Source organism: Oreochromis niloticus, linkage group LG16 (genome assembly GCF_001858045.2).
Source record: "Oreochromis niloticus isolate F11D_XX linkage group LG16, O_niloticus_UMD_NMBU, whole genome shotgun sequence".
Taxonomy (NCBI): Eukaryota; Metazoa; Chordata; class Actinopteri; order Cichliformes; family Cichlidae; genus Oreochromis; species Oreochromis niloticus.
In genome coordinates, this window is record NC_031987.2 from 28,845,186 (window position 1) to 28,862,912 (window position 17,727).

Genomic DNA, 17,727 nt, shown 5'->3' on the forward strand with positions numbered 1-17,727 from the left:
GTTAAAGGGATGGTTGGCTCAACAGTACTCTGACTTTTTGTGAGCCTGGCTACAGTGCTGAAGAGAAACCTGGGGTTGTTCTTATTTCTTCAATCAGTGACGAATAGTAAGATGTTCTGGCTTTGCGGAGGGCTTTCTTATAAAGCAACAAACTATTTCTCCAGGCTAAATGATGATCTACTAAATTTGTGACACGCCATTTCCTTTCCAGCTTACAAGTTATCTGCTTTAGGCTACGTGTTGAGAATTATACCACGGAGTCAGGTACTTCTGATTTGAGGCCTTAGTTTTCACAGGAGCTACAGTATCCAGAGTCGTACGTAGTGAGGAGGTAACATTATTAACAAACCTCTATTGGAGTAGCGATCAGGTAGCTGCTCTGCTCTGTGTTGGTACAGGGCATTGAAGATGATAACAGTGGGTGGATTATATTCTTAAACTTAGTTACAGCGCTTTCAGAAAGACATCTACTGTGATAAAATCTACTCCCCACTGCTGTGTAATCAATTATTTGATGACAAATTGATTGATTATATTATTATTATTTCAAATGTTATCAGAAAATGATCAGACAGCAGAGGGTTTTCAGGAAACAGTGTTAAATGTTCAGTTTTCTATGCCATATGATAAAAAAAGATCTAGAGTGTGACTAAAGTGGTGGGTGGGTTCTTTTACATTTTAGAGAGGCAAATTGAGTCTAATAACAGATTAAATGTGATGTTGAGGCTGTCATTTTTAGCATCTACATGGATGTTAAAATCACCCACAATAATTATTTTATCTGAGCTGAGCACTAAATCAGATAAAAAGTCTGAGAAATCAGACAGAAACTCTGTGTAAGTTCCAGGTGGACGATAGATGATAACAAATAAGACTTGTTTCTGAGGTTTACAGCTGGGGTGGACAAGGCTAAGCATCAGGCTTTCAAATGAATTAAAAGTCTGTGTTGGTCTTTCGTTGACTAGTAGGCTGGGGTGAAAAATTGCTGCCACACCGCCCCCTCGGCCTGTGCTTCGAGATTTCTGGTAGTTAGAATGACTCGGGGGGAGGGGGGGTTGATTCGTTTAAACTAACACAATCATCCTGCTGCAACCAGATTTCTGTAAGGCAAAGTAAATCGATTTTGATATGGTTTCCGAAAGACACTCAGGCGCAGGCCAGGGTATTCCTTTAAGCGAAGAACAGTGCGTTTATTCACAGTGAACACAATCACCAAGTGGCTATATACAACGTGCAGGGGAAAGGGGTCCGGGTCGCCAGGGTCCGTGGGAAACAGGGTTAGGGGAAAAAGTGCTCCACACTTTCTGTACAAAGCTCCTCCTCCTCCTCCTCAGTCACTCCTCTCAGAATCCGGTTCCAAAAACGATCTAAACACAAAAGGTCAGGTTAGCGGAATAATAACAAAGGGCTTTCAAGATACAGGTTGGCAGATGCACACGTTTGACTGACGCTGATAGCTCAAAGATCCAGCAAAGACTAGCGCACACTCGCCATCTTAAATAGTGCAGTACTCAGCTGGGATCAGCGGCCAGTGCGGTGATGAGAGCAGGTGTGTGGGCCAGCAGCGGGAGCCCGCAGTGAGCGTCGCCGCAGCGAGAGAGAGAGAGAGAGCGAGAGGGGAGAGAGCAAAAAACCACAAACATATTGCCTAATAGAGGGTCGACCAGCGGGGCACAGGGACCATGACAGATTTGTTGATCAATTATTAAGTCATGTACTAACAGAGACTTGGAGGAGAGAGACCTAATATTTAATAATCCACATTTCACTGTTTTACTCTTTGGGTCAGATACTATATTGTACTTTCTTTGTGATTTTTTTATGTTTAAGTTGTTTATTACTGGTTTTTAGTTTGTTTTTATCTGTTTGGGAGCTGACACAGTTTCAGTGGAGATGGAGTTTTGGGGGTAACAGGAGGAGAGAAGCTGCAGAGAGGCATGTAAGACTGCAACTCTGCTTCCTGGTCCCAACTCTGGATAGTCATATTTTGGGGGATTTAATAATTTTGTCCATATTTCTAGAAATGAGAGCTGCTCCATGCAAAGTGGGATGGATGCCATCTCTCCTAACAAGACCAGCTTTCCTCCAGAAGGTTTGCCAATTATCTATGAAGCCCACATCGTTTTTTGGACACCAGTCAGACAGACAGCAATTTAAGGAGAACATGCGGCTAAACATGTCACTCCTGGTCTGATTGGGGAGGGGACCAGAGAAAACTACAGAGTCCGACATTGTTTTGGCAAAGTTACACACAGATTCAATATTGATTTTAGTGACCTCCGATTGGCCTAACTGGGTGTCATTACTGCCGACGTGAATTATGATTTTACTGATTTTACGTTTACCCTTAGCCAGTAGTTTTAAATTTCCCTCAATGTTGCCTGCTCTGGCCCCTGGAAGACAATTGACTATGGTTGCCGGTGTCTCTAGCTTCACATGTCTGAGAACAGAATTACCAATTACCAGAGTTTGACCCCCGGTGGGTGTGTCGCCAAGTGGGGAAAAACGGTTAGACACATGAACAGGTTGGTGGTGTACCTGGGGCTTCTGTTTAAGACTATGCTTCCTCCTCACCGTCACCCAGCCGCCCTCTTTCCCCAGCTGCTTGGGGTCTGCAGGGAAACAGTTACTGGGGCCTACAATATCTTTTGCTACACCAGCTACAGGGGCCTGGCTAGCTACAGGTGAATGAAGGGTGCGAAGCCGAGTCTCCAATTCAGTAATCCTGCAAATATGCTACATTTGTTACAAGTATCATTACTGCTAAAGGAGGCCGAGGAGTAACTAATCATCTGACACAATGAGCAGGAAAGTGCAGGAGGGACAGGTGAAGAGGCCATGCTGCTAGCGAGTTTGCTACAAGCTAAGATAAGCTAGCGAAACGGTAAAGACAAAGTGAGTGAATACTTTGGCTATGAATTAGGTAGTGAGTACACAGAAAGTGTGCTTCGGATGAAGCACGTGAAGATTATACTATGAAAAAGGAATGTATCTAAAAGTTTTTAATTAAACTGCTAAGCAGATAAGCTACTCAAAAACACCACTGTGTTTGAGCAGGAACAGGAAGTGATACTCTACCGCAGAGAGAGCGAACACCAAGTGACAGCACCACCAAAACACATCACACCAATATCAACTCTCTATTCCCACCTACAAACCCTAATTACCCGTCTTTAACTCAGCGGGCGTTATTGCGGATGCCGTGCATGTGCATCTGCCTTTCCTGTATGGCACTGCAGACCACACCCCACTACAATACCTTTCAACTCTTCTTATTGTGACGGAGGTGTGGTCCCTTGCGTAGCTGCAGGGGAGGGTGGAGCGGTGAGCTCAGGGGGGCAGTACCGGGAGGGAGGTGAGCCACAGGTGGTGGCGATTGTGTGATGAGTGTTTTTTTCCTTCTGTGTGTTTATATAGTGACGGAAGAGTCGAGCGGGGAGTGTGCTGGACTGGGACGAGCAGTCCAGCAGTCAGAAAGGCTTGTTAGCTTTATTGTCTGTCATTGTTATCATAAATAAAAACGTTTTTGTGAGAAAAAACGGTGTGTGTGCACATGTGTCTGTCGCATACATCACAAGTGGTGCCGAAACCCAGTGTGGGATGTCTGACCCCCAGGATGCGGCGTCCGCTCAGCCTGTGCAGTTGTTGGCACAGATGCTGGCGGAGTTGGCGATGATGTGCCGGGACCAGGCCGTGGCCCAGTGGGAGCATCTGGTGAATCTCCAGGAACATTCGGAGCACCAGACCAAGGTCCTGGAGCAACTGGTCGAGGCTGCTGCGTCGCCAAAGTCGCCGCCTCTGTCAGTGGTGATGCACAGGATGGGGGACGGTGACGATCCCCAGGTCTTTTTGGAGGCGTTCCGTGCAACGGAGGAGGCGTGCCGGTGGCCGCAAGCGGAGTGGGCCCCGCGGCTGGTCCCGCTGCTGTCAGGGGAGGTTCAAACGGCTCAAACTCTCCAGTTTGTGGAGGGGCTGCCGTCGGAGACGGCGAGATGGGTCTGGTGTCATAGACCTGCCAAGCTGGAGGTGGCGGTTACGCTGGTGGAGGATCTCCTGGCTGCCAAAGCTGTGGAGCCAGCCGGCTGCCTAGCAAAGGCCCCGGTACCAGCACCGCACCGACGGAGTCCTACTAACCCTTTTCCTTCCGCTTTGCCTCCCCAGGGATCGGAGACATCTGGCACTGTCCCTCAGCCACGGAGAGCAGCACAGACGCCGGGGCAGGAGTGCTGGAAGTGCGGGTAGCCGGGACACCTGAGGAGGGATTTTCCGCTGATGGAAGTGGGGCAGGTGTTCCGTGTTGCCAGCACCCCAGCACCCTCTCCCGGTCCGGGAGGGACATACAGCATCCCGGCAAGGGCTCAAGGGGGTGTACGCCAGGCTTTGGTGGACACGGGCTGTACGCAGACCCTCGTGCACCAAAGCTTGGTTCGCCCCGGGGCATTGTTGGAGGCGGAGTGGGTGGAGATGCGGTGTGTTCATGGTGACGTGCACAAGTATCCCATAGTGCCACTGTTGTTAAAATATAGGGGCAAAACGCATAGTTAAGGCTGCGGTTAGCCCGTGCCTGTCGCATCCCCTTATCTTGGGCACGAATTGGCCGGGGTTTCATCAGCTGTTGGGACATTATGCGGGGATGCGATCACAACCATTGGTAGCATGTAGTGTTTGCGTGGCGCTCAGTGGTGACTCCGGGTCGTCCGACGCTGACTCCGGGGAGGGGGAAACGGCGGGCCCTTCAAGGGAGGACCCGCCGGCTCCAGAAGTTACCCCCACGGGAGATTTCCCACTGGAACAGTCTTGTGACGACACCTTACGCTCAGTCTTCGACCAAGTGATTGAGATTGATGGTCACGTGGTGCGCCCTGAAGCCGCGCGGACCTACCCACGTTTTCTGTTATTAAAAGATAGGATAGGTTATATCGAGTGAGTCGTGACGCTCGCACGGAGGAGACGCACACCCAGTTGTTGGTGCCACGAGGGAAATAATTTTCCAGGCGGCTCATTATAACCCCATGGCAGAGCATATGGGATATGACAAAACTCTGGAGCGAATAACGGCTCGATTTTATTGGCCCGGCATCCATGCGGACGTGCGCCGCTGGTGTGCGTCCTGCCCGGACTACCAACTTGTTAATCAACATATTGGCATGGACCTCATCGGGCCGTTTCACCGGAGTGCACGCGGTCATCGCTTTGTACTAGTTCTGGTGGATTATGCAACGCGATACCCGAAAGCAGTGCCACTGCGAACCATCTCTGCGAAGAGCGTGGCACAGGCCCTGTTTCAGGTCATCTCCCGAGTCAGTATTCCGAAAGAGATACTGACTGACCAGGGCACGTCGTTCATGTCTCACACACTGCGTGAACTGTACGAATTACTGGGCATTAAATCTATTCGGACCAGCGTCTACCACCCTCAGACTGACGGGCTGGTGGAGTGACTGAATAAGACTTTAAAGTCCATGATTCGCAAGTTCATTCACGAGGATGAACGCAATTGGGATCGGTGGTTAGACCCTCTGTTATTTGCAGTGTGGGAGGTACCCCAGGCCTCCACGGGATTTTCTCCCTTTGAACTGCTGTTCCGCAGGAAGCCGCTTGGGGTGCTCGACCTAATTAAAGAAAGCTGGGAGGATGGTCCAAGCCCCGCAAAAAACGAGATTCAGTACGTATTGGACCTGAGAGCGAAACTCCACACTTTGGGGAGGTTATCACGGGAGAATTTGCTCCAGGCTCAGCAGCGTCAGCAGCGCCTGTATAACAGAGGGGCAAGACTCAGGCAATTTTCACCGGGAGACAGAGTGCTTGTATTACTCCCTTCTTCTAGCTCAAAGTTACTTGCCAAATGGCAAGGTCCCTTTGTGGTCACACGGCGAGTGGGGGACGTTGACTATGAGGTCACACGGTCGGACAGGGGAGGGGCCACGCAGATTTATCACCTCAACCTCCTGAAAGCATGGAGGGAGGCTGAGTCTGCTTCTCTGGTGAGCCTGGTTAAGGAGAGAGATGAGTTGGGGCCGGAGGTGCCAAATTCTATCATTCCCGCCTCCCTCCATTGTGATGACCATCTCACACAGGCTCAGAGAGCGGATGTTGCCGCGTTGCAACAGCGCTTTACGGACGTGTTCTCCCCCCTGCCCGGCCGAACGTCTCTCATTGAGCATCATTTCGAAACACAGCCTGGTGTGACGGTGCATTCACGGCCCTACAGCCTCCCTGAACACAAAAGGCAAATCGTTCAGAGGGAATTGGCCGAAATGCTGAAGATGGGAGTAATAGAAGAGTCGCACAGCGCCTGGTGTAGCCCCATCGTTCTCGTGGTGAAGAAGGATGGGTCTATACGGTTCTGTGTCAACTATTGCAAAGTGAATGGGGTGTCACAGTTTGATGCTTATCCCATGCCCCGGGTCGACGAGCTCCTGGACCGGTTAGGCACGGCCCGGTTTTTCACGACACTGGATTTAACCAAGGGCTACTGGCAGATTCCCTTGTCTGTGGAGTCCAAGGAGAAAACGGCCTTCTCCACTCCGTACGGTTTGTACCAGTTCGTCACTCTTCCGTTTGGCTTGTTCGGAGCTCCTGCCACCTTTCAGCGCCTCATGGACCGGGTGCTGCGTCCGCACGCTGTGTATGCTGCCGCTTACTTGGATGACGTCATCATCTACAGTGACACCTGGGCGGAGCATGTGCGGCGGGTGGCCGCGGTCCTGGAGTCCCTGAGGCAGGCGGGGCTCACGGCCAACCCGAAGGAGTGTGCGGTTGGACGGAGGGAGGTTCAGTATTTGGGGTACCACTTGAGGGGCGGGCAGGCGCGTCCACAGGTAGAGAAAACGTCGGCTCTAGCATCCTGCCCACGCCCCAAGATGAAAAAGGAGGTGAGACGGTTCCTGGGGCTGGCGGGTTACTACCGCCGTTTCGTGCCGGGGTTTGCCACAGGTGGTGGCGATTGTGTGATGAGTGTTTTTTTCCTTCTGTGTGTTTATATAGTGACGGCAGAGTCGAGCGGGGAGCGTGCTGGACCGGGACGAGCTGTCACGGTGCATTGTTATCATAAATAAAAACGTTTTCGTGAGCAAAAACGGTGTGTGTGTGTGTGAGTGTCTGTCGCATACATCACACTTATATATTGATATTATGTTTTTTTTTTTTTTAGAAACCTGGAATTTAAATGTGCCTGTTTTCAAAGGACGTCATTTTCTGTTGTTCAAATGTGCTATAGGCTTGTTAGAAAAATTCTCACTTATAAAGTGAGACACAGAGTAGCGAGTTCCAACACATTTACTTTACTTGTAAGGAAGTAAAAGCATAAACGGTAAACATCTGCTCACCGTGGCAGATATTTACCGTTTATGCACATGTGGCAGATGTTTACCGGTACCGTTCATTTATAAACTACTTCCAGTTTTATACTGGGAACAGACATGTATCATGGTCTTGTGAATGGTTGTATTTTTCCACACTGTCTCAGCACTCCCACGTCTGGGGGGAAACCCCCCTCAACCACAGCTCTCATCTTCACCTGTCTACAATCAACCAGCAAGGACAAGCATCTACAACTATTCTTTGCCAGATGGTCTGTAAACCTGTGTTAGTACTACACGGCCTTTTCTTCTTATGCTTACCTCAGTTCCCCGGGGAAATCTTCCTCTTACCTGCCAAGCAAGACATCGCTTACTCAGGTCATTCTTATTCCCTCTAGCCTCTGTTTCCTTCAGTTAACCACGCTGTTCCTCTGTTTCAGACCCTTCACGTTCACGACCCCTGTGCCATGTACACTCTTTTAATGTCATTGTTTATTCCTGTGTTTTTCAATGAAGGTTTGTGTTAAATCTGGTTGTTGCTGTCTGTGATTGTAACTGCGTTTGGGTCCACATATTACGTACTGGCCTCTCTTTGACACGTTGTCAATGAGGGTCCTTCCCTGACAATATGTATATGACACAGTGAAACAGTTACTTGGTGTACTTGTACTAAACCAAAGAGGTTGACCATCATAGGATTAAATCACTTACATCACTTACTCAGGTCATTCTATTCTCTCTTGCCTCTGTTTCTCTCTGCTGCTCTTCTCCCTCTACACTAATGATTACCTCTCAGAAGACTGTTGTGCTAATTTAGTGCATTAAATAAAAGAAGTCACGCTACTGGAGTTGTATTTTGAATAGTTTATTCTTGCAAAGAGGAATTCAGTCAGCACAAGGCAATGATTGTGTTGTTCTGAGAAATTTATTTTCATGTAAAACACTTGAACATTTCAAAACAAAACCAAAACAGGAAAACTAGAAGTTAGGGCTATGGAACAGGAAACCAGGAGTTACAGGGGAACACGGAGCACAGGAAAACCCCACATGTATGAGGGTACGATGCGACAACAAGCAGGGAATGGCAAAGGACTAAAATACACAGGGTGGTAATCAGGAAATGGGAGACAGAAGGGAAACACAGGATGACTTAGACAGGAGACGTGGGACCAGGGAGAGCACAGAGACACAGACTAGACACTAAACAGAGGGAGCACAGAAACCAAAACCTAAGAACTAGCAAATCTTAACAGGAATTAAACCAAAACATATGACACTCACAGAAAACTGTGAACACACCCATTGCGTGTGTGGGTCCATCTTACAATGGCGAAACTATTGCCATAAAACTTGAATACAAATCAAAACCCACACTCTCTTTTGCACAGGAACACTAAAAAAAACATTTGAAAGTTTGACCACAGAAAAAAGATTTTGAATCTTGAGGGACTCTTTCATCCAAAACGTGTTCAGGTCCTGTGTTAGGAAATGGGCAGAAAACATTTCTGCAAACCCCTCACATTCTGGACATAAACTCTTCAAACTGCCACTTTGAGGTAGGTGCTACAGAGCACTGTTTACAAAAACCAAACACTACAGAGAGAGTTTCTTCCCCCCAGGCTGTCACACTGATGAACATAATCAAATAACCCACTGGTATATTGTTCTGGTCATATGCTCATTGCATTACTCATTTTTGCACTTAGTTTGTATAAGATTTTCTGGTTTTGGGCTAATGGTACAGGACACACAAAAGTAGACTTTTGAACAGTTTTTGCACAAAGGACATCACCAACATGAATACTGCTATGAAGTTAGCTAATCAATGATTTGAGAAGAACATTTACTTTATGTTGAAAGCATATGTTGGCACCTTGAAATTACTGTGTGCGAGAGAATTGTTCTTATTGACTTCATTCATTTTTATTTTTTACTCTTCTTTGTTTAAACATCTGGTCTTGTATTACTTTTAATTTTATACTTATAAAGTGAGATAGTGTTGCTGTCCTGAATGTTCACATTAAACAGAAAGGAAGGATTAATTGTACATTCCCAAAGCATCAATTACAAAAAGGCAGAACAATGATGGTTCAGAACTCTCCCTCCCTTGAGGATGAAGCAAAATAATAAAAACCTTCCACAGACTCGTATGAATAACTATGTGAATCTTGGTAATGAATGCTCTCCAAGATATATTTTAAGTTCAGAGACCTTTATGAAAAGCAGAACAACGCCTGTTGCATGTTGGCATAATTCTTTCTAGTTTTTTTTAAAGTTTTCTATTCATAGTTGTTGTGCAATTTGTTTTATGAGCAAATGTTTTGTCTTTGAAAACAATAATGGATAAAGAGTTAAATGTTACCTTTCTAACTCTGGACTGGTACACGGAAATTAACAACTACAGATATATTTTATTTTTTATTATGTTTACATTATATATTCTAATAATCTGCACTAATTCTACTATTGTGTATTTAATCTTTACTCATAAAAACCTTCATGAGCCTATGTACATTTTCATTGTAGCTTTGCTACTTAACTCTGTTCTTTACAGCACAACTGTTTACCCAAAACTTCTGATTGACTTTTTATCTGAAAAACAAGTCACAACATATTCAGCCTGCCTCTTTCAGTTTTTTATATTTTACACTCTAGGTGGTTCAGAGTTACCTCTGTTGGCTGCCATGGCCTATGACAGATATGTGGCTATATGTAAACCTCTGGAATATCAAACTATCATGACAAAAACTACTGTGAGTATTTTCCTGGTTGTGGCTTGGCTTGTACCTGCTTGTCATGTTGCTGTCCAAGCAATAGCGAGTGCTGAAGCTAAACTGTGTGACTCTAATATAAAAGGAATATTTTGTAATAATGCAGTTTACACTCTTCAGTGTCAAAGATCAAGATTAATTACCATCTTTGGTGTGGTTGGTTTACTAGATCTTGCAATACTTCCTATGCTCTTCATAGTTTTCACATACACAATAATATTTATTGTTTCTTATCAAAGTTGTAAAGAAATTAGGAAGAAAGCTGCAGAGACTTGTTTACCCCATCTCTTAGTTTTAATCAGTGCCTCTGTGTTTTTTGTGTATGATATAAGCATAGCTCGGGTGGAACTAGGTTTTCCAAAAACTGTACGCGTAATAATGACATTACAAATAGTGCTCTATCACCCTTTGTTTAATCCATTTGTATATGGGCTGAAAATGAAGGAAATTTCTAAACATCTAAAAAAGCTGCTTTGTCAGGGCAAAATAATTTCTTGTATTAAAATTGGATGCTAAGTACAGTCATTTGTTCTATAATGAGTTTTACATCATCAAATCATGCCTTCCAGAACACATTTTGTGTATACATATATATATATATACATATATATATATATATATATTGTATCTGTGGAAAGAAATATAAAATGAAAAATAAAATTGCTTGACATCAGTATTATTTATTTTGCTGTTTAAATATTACTAGTAATATTAAAATTGATAGTACTGATGATTCATAACATAAAAGTGGAACTGTTCCTACAGGTACCTTAGTAAGAGGAATTACTCTTTTCATTTTGATATAATAACCTCTGTTACTGTTGATTAATGTTCTAATAGCTCTCTTCTACACCTGTCGATTTACATTTTTATTGATTTTATTTTTTAAGTTACCACTTGTTAAGCTCAGTAAGAGAATAGGGTGTGAGAATTATAGTTTCAGACCTGAAAAGTTCTAATAACATGAAAGCTAAAATCTTTAGGTAGAGGAATTAATAAAAAAGTTATACAAATGCACTGTTCTTTATATAGACACCAACTGTGCTTTAGGTACAGCTAACTGAAAAAAAATCAACTGAAATTTGACATTAATATTGTCGAATTTCTTTAAATTATTAATTCAAGAAATAAATATATAAAGAATGAATAATGATAAAGCACAGAAATGTAGAAATTTTAATTTGCTTTACAGTATTTTGTTTATTCTGCTATCATTTATTTGGATTTAATTAAAGCTCCATGTACCTGGGTTGTTTTCATCATTACTTTGACTATTTATCCTGTCTCTTTCACTGGTTCATTTATTACTCCATATGTGCCATGATATCTGAGTGGCGTGTATATAAACATAGCATAAAAAGTAAGGAAATGTGTGTTTTGTCAGTTTTGCTTTTAGGCAATGAATCTTATACTGCTGGAAAGCCTGTTTATTTATCCTTACATAATGTCACATTTGTAAGGAAAACACATTTGTTGGTTAAACACCACAGTGTGTTGTGTTCAGAGACTGGTAATCTGGCATACTGGGCATTAGCCCAGCAGACCGACCGGTATAATTATTGTTCTTTGTTGATACAACTATCCAGGTCGGCCTGAAGGGCCGCCGCTCACCATCACAGCAACCCATTCTTCATTTTCATTACTGACACTGGATTCCCCAATCAAATCTCAGTCGGCCCTGTCTTCCTTGTGATCTCATGCACCTTGTAGAACAGAGTTTAGTGGAAGAAGTGTTTGATAAAGATGGGAAAACAAAAGTGAAACAGTTAAGGTGAAAAAGTACAGAGGAAAAGGTCGGCTTCTGTTGTTTGTATGTGCTATAGGCTGGTTAGAAAATGTTAAGCGGAGAGGTGTGGTGTGGAACACATCAGACATTACTCTTAACTGAACTCACGTCTTAACTAAAGTAATTAATCCTTAGTTTATTGGACAAAATCTTGCACATACATACAACAACTTCCAAAATGCCCCCCTATCCGTTTCCTGCCAGCTTTATATACTCTGAGACCACAACTTCTCAATTCAAACTGGCCTATAAAAGAACTGTTAATTAATTAAGTCGGGCTTCCTCTTTACAGGAAAAACAAGATGGCTACCACAGAGGTAACTTGCAAACATATTGCTGCATTAGTGCTTCCCAACATTACTCACTACCCTGCCTTCTGCTTGAAACATATCCGGCAAATGGAAAGATAGTCAGCAATAAGATTCTTGGACAATGAGATGCTTGGAAAATGCTGGATGGTGAACTGGTACGGCTGGAGCACTAGGCACCAGCGCAGTATCCTCACATTTTGATGTTGCTTGGAGTGCATCCATACCAGGGGTCTGTGATCCGTCTGAAGAGTAGATTCTCTTCCAAGGAGGTAATATTTCAAAAAGTCAGTAGGCCACTTAATTGCCAGTCCTTCTTTTTCTACCACAGAGTACCTTTTTCTCCCTGTCAAACAGCTTCTTACTTAAGAAAAGTACAAGTTTTTTTTCACCAGCTTCTCTCTGTTCCAGGGATTTGCAAAACAGGTGCTTCAGAAATCCCTCTTTAAAGATTGGAAGGCATGTTCACAGCCATCATTCCACATCACTTTAGAGGTGTTTTTTCTCATTAATTCTATAAGAGGGGCTGCCAAGGTTGAGAGATGGAGAATAAAACTTGGATACCATCCAACCAAGCCCAGAAATGACCTCACTTGCTTCTTGTTTTCTCAGTCTGGGGATTGTTTGTATAGCTTTTATTTTTTTAATTTGCGGCTTTATTTGTCCATGGCCAACAATGTATCCTAGATCTTTCACTTCTTCTTCTGCCCAGGTACACTTGCTCACATTCAGAGTCAAACCAGCCTTCTGGATCTTTACCATCACAACCTTTAGATGCTGCAGGTTTTCCTCCCAAGGTTCACTGTAAATCGCCACATCATCCAGGTAGGCAGCTGCAAACTTGGAACAACCATTAAGGGTAATGTCCATCAACCTTTGAAAAGTTGCAGATGCCCCAGTGAAGACCAAAGTGCAAAATGGTGTACTGAAAAAAAAACAAAACATTCCTGGAATCTGAAAAGCTGTGTATTCTATAGAGGATAAAAGCACTTGCCAGTAACCCTTACACCATCTAAGGTGATGTATTTAGACTTTCCTAGTCTTTCCAGTTGCTCATCAATGCGTGGCATTCGATAAGAATGAAAACAGGAAATACTTTTTACCTTTCTCAAGTCTGAACAAAATCGAAGTTGTGGGGAGTTTTTCTTTGGAACAAGTACAATGGGATTTGACTACTCACTCCTTGATGGCTCAATCACGCCAGCATTATTTGAACCTCCTTTTTTTCAACAGTCCCACTATCCATTCTGGTATCCTGTAAGGCTTAAGACGAACAGGGTTCATGTCTTTAAAGATGATGTTGTGAGTTATGACATCAGTTTGCCACGGTGTATCTAAAAACAAAGATGGAAAAGATTGCCTCACCTCATTCAACTTATGCCATTGATCTTCAGTCATGTGCTCAAGAGGATCTTTAGAATTTGCCAGGTCTCTGAATGGACTCATCTCAACGTCTTCCATTAGTGGAAACCCAAACAAAACACTCATTAAGAGGCTCTAATGCCTGGGTCTCAATCTCGCGGCCCATGTCACCTCTACTTGCAGCCTGCTTAATGACGTGAAGAAATATTTTTAAAAATTATTGCTCAAAAAATTATTTAATATGAAGGCAATAGGCAGAGTGTTAGAGGCATAACCCTAAAGAATGTAGCCTCATGGGCAGTGTAGCCCAGTTGTAAGTAAGCTATTAAGACTCGACTGTACACTGTGTTCGTGTTTTCCTCCGAAACAATAAGTTCCACTGGAGCAGCCTTCCAACGCATATTAGCCAGAGGTCCCTTTACTACGGTTCAGAGCTGCGGACCTGTTTTATATACACACAGAATAGTTTTCTATACAAGATCGCTGCAAAAACTGCAGCCTTACCTAATGTCCACCCTACTGTTACTCATTTTATATTAAGATTTAAAAATCTAGTTGGTATTGGTATGGCGAGTATCCTTCAGTAATAGCAAAAAATCACACAGCAATAGTACATTCATGTAGTTGTAAAAAGCTTGATAATATATTAAGTAATCCAAAGTATTCAGAATACATTACTCTCGTTGAGTAACATAACGGTATATGTTACAAAATATATTTTGGGGCATGTATTCTGTAATGTGTAGTGGAATACATTTTAGACTTTTTATACATAGACATTTTATACCTTCCCAACACTGGCTATTGACCACACGGAGACTTTCAGAGTTGCGGAGACTTTGTTTTTTTCTTACTCGAACAGCTGGTCGCAACAGTGCGAACTAGGATTTTTCGTTTAGTGGCACCATTGAGAAAATAGGTCGCATATGCCACCAAACTGGTCACACTCTAAAGCCCTTGTAATGATACTGGATTTCCAAGGAGGGGTATTACAAGGCAGGTAGATGAATAGTCTCCTGCTAGCTTGTTGCCTGAACACACAAAAATTTAGTTTTCTGTCTTCGCTCCAAAACAGCACTCTCCTCAGTGTCTCCAAAAGACAATTCCTTTTTTCCAATGTAAGGGACATCTGAACAGAGACAACTAAATAAATTTACGTTCCCTTTTTGGGAGATTTAACATATCAAATGCTGTAAATCAGTACCATTCACAGAGAGTTGGGGAATGGCTGCAATTACAGCATTGTAAGATGCCTGAAGACTGAAGAAGTCACTTGGATGAGTGACAAAACGTTTCTCCCACTGATAACGCTACGTCCAGATGAACAGAATCAACCTTTTGGCGTGTTCTGTTTCATGGCGACTCATCATGCCAAAAGGGTACACCATTAAATGAAAACACAATTTTCACACTGAAGCATGTTATGGAAATTGAATTAACTAAGTCTGCAGACACGATGAGCAGTAGCTAACACTTTTTAATTCCCAACCACTTGAGATACAAGACGTTCAGCATGACACTGATACATAAGTTTCTCTCCAGATCTCAGCACAGCCCTTGTTTAAATACACTAAAAATGAACAAAAGCATTCCACAGCTGTTGTTTACGCCATTGACCATCTCCAAGAGAAAGAATTTACAACCCCTTATCTCCTCTTACAGGCTCACCTAAAGATGGCTTCCTGCATCCCCCAATTCCTGAGATAAGATCACCAGGCTCCACCATCTATTAAACTGTATGCGCAATAAAGTGTGAAACAGATTTATATGTTAGGAAGTGTCTTGAATAAATCACAGAGTGTTGCTGTTGAACTGCATATACTGTCAGGGTCCTTGGTCATTTGACCCAGCGTTCTTAGATTTCCTGTGTTCCTGTGTCATGTTAAGTTCATTTGTTATTCTATGGGTCCTAAGTTGTTCAGGTTGATTTACTGGATTTCCCCTTGTGTCTTTATCCCCATTGTTTCCCTCTGTGTGACCGTGTATTTAGTGATGTGAGTTACTGGGCGACCGTGACTCAGGGGGTTGGGAAGCGCACCTGTAACCGGAAGGTCGCCGGTTCGATCCCTGGCCTTTCTGTCCTGGTCATTGTGTCCTTGGGTAAGACGCTTTACCCTTCCGCCTACTGGTGTTGGCCAGAGGGGCCGATGGCGTGATATGGCAGCCTCGCCTCTGTCAGTCTGCCCCAGGGCATCTGTGGCTACAACCGTAGCTTGCCTCCACCAGAATGTGAGCGTGAATGAATAATGGCATTATTCATTCATTAAAGCGCTTTGGGTGCCTTGAAGCGCTATATAAATCCAATCCATTATTATTATTATTATTATTATTATTGTGCTTTGCTCCCACTCCTTGTGTTCTGTGTTTTCCTCTTTCCGTCATGTTCTCTCTCTCTCTGCTTCTCTCTGTGTTATGTTTAAGGTCCACGTCTTGGTGTCAGCATTTTCAATTTTTCCTGAGCCTACAATAAACAGAGTTCCCATTTTTGCCTCTGTGAAGTCTGCGTTTGAGTCCTCATCTCCTGCTTGCACACAGCGCTTAGCCCACATCTTCAGCCTGTGGAGGCGAGTTTCCCACGCCTCGGACACTAAAACTATGTCCATTGGGATAAATGCCATCGAGGCAATTCTCGAGGGGAATCCCCATCTTCGTGGGCTCTCAGGGTTTTTGGGCCTAATTTCCAACCTGCATAAAGCCAGGGAGGCGGTACGAGCTTGCGAGCACGCAGCAGCGCAGCAACAGCTGCTAACGGAGCTCTTCGTATCGCAACAGCGGCCGCCACCTTGGGAGAGCGTTTCCATGCCGCTGCCTTGGAACTCCTCTCCATCCACTTTTGGTTCAGACCGTCACTCGCCCGCTGCTTTCCTTGCAGCAATGTGGGCGGAGGATGAGGAGCCAGCCGCGACCTCTCTGTCGTCGCCAGTTTCCTCCACCTCCCCGCTCCTCCTGTTTCCCGAAGAACGCTCCAGTGCTGCTGAGCAAACCCTGTTCGTGAGCAAAAGTGACTGCTTATCGCACGCTCCGCTCGGGTGTTTGGACTCCAGACCCTCTAACATTCTGACCTCCATGAGTAAGACTGTTTATCACTCTGAGCTTCTGCTCAAACCATCTAATTCAGAGACTGTGTTTTTGGAATACAATGACATTGTTCTGAGTGACATTTCGGTTTCTAGTTTTTCATCTGTCATTTCCACTAGTGGTCTTAGTGTTTTGGGAGCAGAAAATCACAATAAAACAGCCAGTCAAGCTTCAGAACTTACTGAAAATAAAACTGTTCTTCCTGAGACTGCTCTCACTCAACCTGTAATCCAGCCTGAAGCTCAGTTAACTGCCCAGTTAGCTGCTCAGCAGCCACTAGCTTAGTTTCCACTGTCACCTGCTCAGCTGCCACTAGCTCCGTCTCCAGTGTCACCCGTTCAGTCACCACTAGCTCAGTCCCCAGTGTCACCCGTTCAGTCGCCACTAGTTCAGTCTCCAGTGTCACCCGGTCAGTCGCCACTAGCTCAGTCTTCAGTGTCCCCGCTACCTGTAGCTCAGTTTTCAGCCCCACTACCTGTAGTCTCCTGCTCAGCTCCCTGTAGCTCAACCATTAGCTCCGTCAGCTGTAGCACAGCTATTAGCTCTGTCATCAGCAGTTCAATTTGCACCTGAACCATTAGCTCAGTCGCCCTCAGTTCAGTCCCCGGTGCAGTCGTCCTCAGTTCAGTCCCCTGTGCAGTCGCCCTCAGTTCAGTCCCCTGTAGCAGTTCAGACTCCTGTTCAGTCCCCTGTAGCAGTTCCAGTCCCTTGGTCAGCTACACATTCAGCCAGGGGTCCCAATACCCTCTGGCCCTGCATTTGCTCCTGCTGGAGGCTCGAGTGGGCCAATCCAGCACTCTGTGGCTCCCGCGCTGCCATCTTCCTCATCCGCTGGGCGTTCTGGAGAGCCCGGCCAGCACATCCATCCCAGGGCTCGCAAAATCGCTAGCCCGACGTCCCGGGGCTAGCGATTTTTCCAGTCGGGCTACCAAAATCTATCTCAGCCCTGCCCGTCGGGCTATCATAGGAAGGGAAAATATGTGTCAATGCTTTTGCATTCTTTCGGAAATGTAGCTGAGTAATTATGTCATTGGCATCGATGAGCCACTGTCTATATGTGACATATTGAAATCGCGTTTGAATTTGTGCCTGTTTTTTGCTTTCACTTTCACTTTGTGTTC

General features: G+C 44.6%; 1 protein-coding gene across 1 annotated transcript; it reads left to right on the forward strand.

Annotated features, from left to right (window-relative positions):
* The first annotated feature begins 9,466 nt into the window (after positions 1-9,466).
* Positions 9,467-15,261, forward strand: LOC100694162 (olfactory receptor 4C12-like). Its single transcript, XM_003449527.3, has 2 exons — positions 9,467-10,547; positions 15,191-15,261. Exons 1-2 carry the CDS (start codon positions 9,641-9,643, stop codon positions 15,259-15,261), a joined length of 978 nt encoding a protein of 325 aa, XP_003449575.2. The 5' UTR covers positions 9,467-9,640.
* Positions 15,262-17,727: the final 2,466 nt, after the last annotated feature.